Source organism: Ailuropoda melanoleuca, unplaced genomic scaffold, assembly GCF_002007445.2.
Source record: "Ailuropoda melanoleuca isolate Jingjing unplaced genomic scaffold, ASM200744v2 unplaced-scaffold11388, whole genome shotgun sequence".
Taxonomy (NCBI): Eukaryota; Metazoa; Chordata; class Mammalia; order Carnivora; family Ursidae; genus Ailuropoda; species Ailuropoda melanoleuca.
Window position 1 is genome coordinate 12118 of NW_023179824.1, and position 4309 is coordinate 16426.

At 40.8% G+C, this 4309-nt stretch overlaps 1 protein-coding gene across 1 annotated transcript; it reads left to right on the forward strand.

Moving 5' to 3' along the window:
- Window positions 1-3173: 3173 nt before the first annotated feature.
- On the forward strand, window positions 3174-4109 carry LOC100477692 (olfactory receptor 51A7). Its single transcript, XM_002931213.4, has one exon. The coding sequence runs from the start codon at window positions 3174-3176 to the stop codon at window positions 4107-4109; it is 936 nt and encodes a 311-aa protein (XP_002931259.2).
- Window positions 4110-4309: the final 200 nt, after the last annotated feature.

The window sequence follows — 4309 nt, forward strand, 5'->3', positions numbered from 1 at the left end:
CCCAGCTCTTTTCAGGATCTCCTAAGTACACTTCTTGCAGAACTTCCTCAGTTGTCAGAATTACAAAGAAATGCAAAAATCTTACTAGTTAAGGACTTTCAGGGAACAAAGGGAATAACACAAAAACCAACAGTCTCTATGAGGCCAGGAAATAGCCTAACCATATCAGAGAGGATCAATCAGTGATAAAACTCAGAGGGCTATTTCAAAACAGAGCAAGGGCCTTGCTTACCCAAGATGAGGAGCCCAGTCGGAGTATACCAGCTCCCAGAGCCTGGGGTAGTCCCTGCCCCTCGTCGGACAGCTACCTCTGCTTCATTACGATGTCAAAGTCTCCGCCCTAAAAGGAGCACGAGCTTCGTTAACATAAGACAAGGTGCTCGTGTGGGCACGTTTTCTAAGTACTCCTGCATCACCTTCTGCCTGCTTTTACACGCAATGACAAAGCTCCCCTTTCTGAATATTCATCCGAAACCCTAGATAAAAGGAACCCACTCACCTCTGCTGGGGAGTCACTGCTTTGGAAGTTATTCCCCACGATCTCATTTGCTGCAAATAAAGCTTCCTTTGTGTGACATTCCCCCTGGGGTGTCTCCAACTGTAACTCACCAAGGAGCAAACTCACTGAGTTAAGGTTACAAAACNGCACACGCTTCGTTAACATAAGACAAGATGCTCGTGTGGGCACGTTTTCTGAGTACTCCTGCATCACCTTCTGCCTGCTTTTACACGCAATGACAAAGCTCCCCTTTCCGAATATTCATCCGAAACCCTAGACAAAAGGAACCCACTCACCTCTGCTGGGGAGTCACTGCTTTGGAAGTTATTCCCCACGATCTCATTTGCTGCAAATAAAGTTTCCTTTGTGTGACATTCCCCCTGGGGTGTCTCCAACTGTAACTCACCAAGGAGCAAACTCACTCAGTTAAGGTTACAAAACCTTAACTGTTTTACTGTTACAAAACCTTATGAGCTGTCTGTTCATAAAAATACACTTTTTTTTTTCAAGAAATTAGTCTCTCTATGCTCCCGTTTTCAAATTTGTCAATCAGGAATAATAATACCATATGAGGATTAAATGAAATAACAAGTATAAAATATCCGGCACAATTTGATAAACCCTTCCTGTTTCCCTTTTTTCTCTTTCAATCACTCTGATGTTCTTCCTTTCTTCTCTAGACCTTAGAATACGGGGATAAAATGAAGTGTTCTATCTGTCTTTCTATGAAGTGACTTATTTATGTACTTATTAATTACTTAATGACATACACAAAGATTAATAAACTATCTTGATAACTGTATTTTTAAGTATTTTATTTATTGCCCTTAAGTTGAATTATTTTAATATTTTGTAAAGAATACACTTTTAAACTAATGTTAATCCCAAGATNCAAACTAATGTTAATCCCAACATCTTCTAATAAATCATATTTTCAAAATATAAAAAGACTTTACCTTAATAAATCCACTGATTTTGTCCTTAGAAGGTTATTTTTTTCATTTATCTCACAAATATTTATTGAGGATTTACTGTATGCCAGAGACAAACAAAGTGAAGTTAATATTTTAATTGGATTTAAGCAAGGAAATAGAAGATGACCTAGGCACCTGGGTATTCAGGGAAAGACTTTCTGAGGACGTGACTTCTGAGAAAGCTGTTAGTGCTGAGGAAAGGGCAAGTATAGTAGTGAGATGGCAAGCCTGCTGGAATGTTTGAGGATAGTCAACAGAAAAATACTTAGGGGCATAAATGCTTTGTGAGTGAAAGGAATTAGTCACTGCAATAATTGTGATTCATAATAAATGTATTTGGTCTTCATGCTTGTTTTTGGCACTGATTTCCCTTGGAATTTGCTGTGTGATGAGAGAGATAAAGTTGTCTTTTCTCATGTCAATGTGGTAACTTTTGGACCTCACCTAAGATTGGGGACTGGTTGTCTGGAGAATTAACCAGGTGATAAGAAGGTTGGAACTCTCAGTCTCATCCCCTGACCTCAGGGGAGGAGAGAGGAAGATGAACTAATTGAAAAGCTTGTGTTTCTGATTCTTAATAGGCAAGAGTGCTCTGACAAAGCCCAAGCTTCTCAATTAAACCCTCCCTTCTCTAGGCAAAGGGGTAGAAACCTATATGCTCTATGTATCTTGCAACGCCATTGTCCCTGATTAAATTAATTCCATAAAGAAAGAGGAAACTCTCAAAGGTACATAGTGAGCTCAGTTGTCTATAAAAACAAACTATAGTTGTAGAACATCTATTTACCTTACGGTGTCAGGGAAAAAAAAAAAGGTCCAGAGAATACCAGTTTCCCTCATCACCAACATGCTATGTCTCTCACCTTGCCACCCACCATGGCTGGCCTATAGTCCAGCTGGCAGAGTCACTTTGTGCTTATGAGAGTGTATGCTGGCCTATAAAGCAAGTCTAAGAATCTCTCTCTCCACCCATGCTCATGGATGGAGAGCACTGATATGGATTACTCATTTTAAAGAACATTCTATCTGCTTCCATTCAAGAAAATGGGATTTTTCACTATACTGTAGGAGAGGGTTAACAGTCAAGCACACAGGACCTATTTTCTATCCGTTCTTTGTACTTCTTCCTGTGGAAAGCTTGTGAGTAAGGTCAGCTTTCGAAGCTCGAGGCCTGGCCTGAAAAACATTTGGAGGAAAAGACTACAAAAATTGGAGAAACCACTTAGTATCTGCTCTCTTAAAATCTACTTCCGGCAGTTTCCAGTTTTTTGTTTTGTTTTTAATTCTAGGCTCACTCTGGACCAAGCAAAAATTGTTATCTTATGGTTCAGCCTAACTGTATAAAATTTTTCATTGGATTGGGGGTGGGGAGGGGCAAATACTAATAGAAAAGGGGTAATTTATTAGCAGGTCACTGCTCTTTATGTGGGTGTTTTTTCTGAGGACTTTATGGAGAAATGTGATTTGTCAAGATAGTTCCTATATTTCTGGTTGTCCTTACCAATTAACATTATCTGACTCTATTATCAATAGCTTGTTCAGAAGAAATACTTCATTCTTTTATTTCTTGACAAGAGTCTTCCAAAATTTCATTTTACGTCTCAGACAAAAGTGCTGAAAGGAGGGAAATGTGCGTAATAGACTTATATTTGAAAGTGTCATTTCAGATCTTGGAATAAATACCTTACAGCTGATTCATCATGTACACTCTCAACTCCTCTAAAATTGAGATCACCACCTTCTTCCTGATTGGAATCCCAGGACTGGAACATGTTCATGTTTGGATCTCTGTCCCCATCTGCCTCATGTACCTGGTGGCCATCCTTGGCAATTGCACTATCCTCTTTGTGATCAGGACAGAGCCCTCACTCTACGCCCCCATGTACTATTTCCTCTCCATGCTGGCCGTCTCTGACCTGGGCCTCTCCCTCTCATCCCTCCCTACTATGCTGAGGATCTTTGTTTTCAATGCCACAGGAATTTCCCCAAATGCCTGCTTTGCTCAAGAATTCTTTATTCATGGATTTACAGATATGGAATCCTCAGTGCTCCTGGTCATGTCTTTTGACCGGTTTTTGGCCATACGCAACCCTCTGAGATATAGCTCTATCCTCACCAATGCCAGAGTTGCCAAAATGGGCTTGGTGTTTCTCATTAAAAGCATGCTCTTAGTGCTCCCATTTCCGTTCACTCTCAAAAAACTGACATATTGTAGGAAAAGCCTACTTTCTCACTCTTACTGTCTGCACCAGGACGTCATGAAGCTGGCCTGCTCTGACAACACGGTCAACTTTTTCTATGGTTTCTTCGTTGCCCTCTGTATGATGTCAGACAGTGTGTTCATTGCTGTGTCCTACATATTCATCCTGAAGACCGTGATGGGCATCGGATCCCATAAGGAGCGGCTCAAGGCCCTCAACACCTGTGTCTCCCACATCTGTGCTGTGCTCATCTTCTATGTGCCCATCATTGCTCTGGCCTCCATGCACCGTTTTGGCAAGCACAAGTCCCCAGTGGCCATGATCCTCATTGCTGACGTTTTCTTGCTAGTACCACCGCTGATGAACCCTATTGTATACTGTGTGAAGACACGGCAAATTCGTGAGAAGGTTTGGGGAAAATTAGGTCTAAAATGAAGGTACAGGGAAAAGTAAGGCAAGGTGAGCCAAGATCAGAGAATAAAATAATATATTTCTAAGCAAAATATTATGGACATTTATTCTTATTTTCCTTAATCATTCCTGTAATCCCTACAACATATGGGCTGGGCACTGAGGTCTGTGAGCCTAGGACTGACATGGGCATTGACAGGTAAGTATGTAATAGTTTTGCAATA